Raw genomic sequence first — 682 nt, 5'->3', positions numbered from 1 at the left:
GATCTGATGCAGCTTTGCCTTCTTCTCCTTTACTGCCTCCTATCACCTCCACTATGAGTAGATGCCTTTCCTCTCCTGCTTTCATTAGTTCCTATAATAATAATAATGTTTTCTTTCCTCTTCCGCACCGAAACGCGGCTGCTGTGACTCTTTTGTGCAGAACACCCCCACGCCGCACCCGGTCACTGTCTCACCTCTCTCTCCCTGCACAGTCGTCGCCGCCAGCGCGGGGTGCTGCGGCCGCCCGGGCATCACGCGGGCTCCGCGGCCGCGCCACCGCTGGCCCGCTCCCCTAGGGGCCCTCCCTGCGGACACCCGCCTCCTTGCGGCCTCTGGACCCCAGGCCCGACCCCGTCACGCTCCGGGGAGCCCCTAGCGCCGGGCTCCGAGGCCCGGACGCCGCCCGGCCGAGCACCCGCCCAGACGCACCGCAGATCCGGGGCCTGGAGGGGCGTCGGCGCCCGGACCCCCGCGCCGCTCGCGGGCAACAGCTGCCGCACCTGAGAAGGTGACAGAGCAAGGCCCTGTGAAACTTCGGGACCTGCCAGGCCTGGCCCACCAGCCCCGGGCTAGGGCACCAACTACCGGGTCCCGACACCGATCCCGGAGGAACTACGGTGCGGCGGCTCTCGGCCCCGCGGGACCCGCTCCTTCCCCGGGACATTTCCCAGATGCGTGTGCG

The 682-nt window shown here is 68.2% G+C and overlaps 1 protein-coding gene across 1 annotated transcript in view; it reads right to left on the bottom strand.

The window, feature by feature from the left end:
* The window catches only part of LOC115942101 (uncharacterized), a 9547-nt gene extending 8865 nt beyond the window's left edge, over nucleotides 1–682 (bottom strand). Inside the window, 1 exon segment of the mRNA XM_031031709.2 lies at nucleotides 195–682. Within this exon segment, the coding sequence (XP_030887569.2) occupies nucleotides 195–252 (58 nt within the window). The 5' untranslated portion in view covers nucleotides 253–682.

This window comes from Leptonychotes weddellii, chromosome 8 (assembly GCF_054177405.1).
Source record: "Leptonychotes weddellii isolate Sample4059 chromosome 8, ASM5417740v2, whole genome shotgun sequence".
NCBI lineage: Eukaryota > Metazoa > Chordata > Mammalia > Carnivora > Phocidae > Leptonychotes > Leptonychotes weddellii.
The sequence above is the reverse complement of the archived record's forward strand: the minus strand, read 5'-3'. Positions and strand labels throughout refer to the sequence as shown.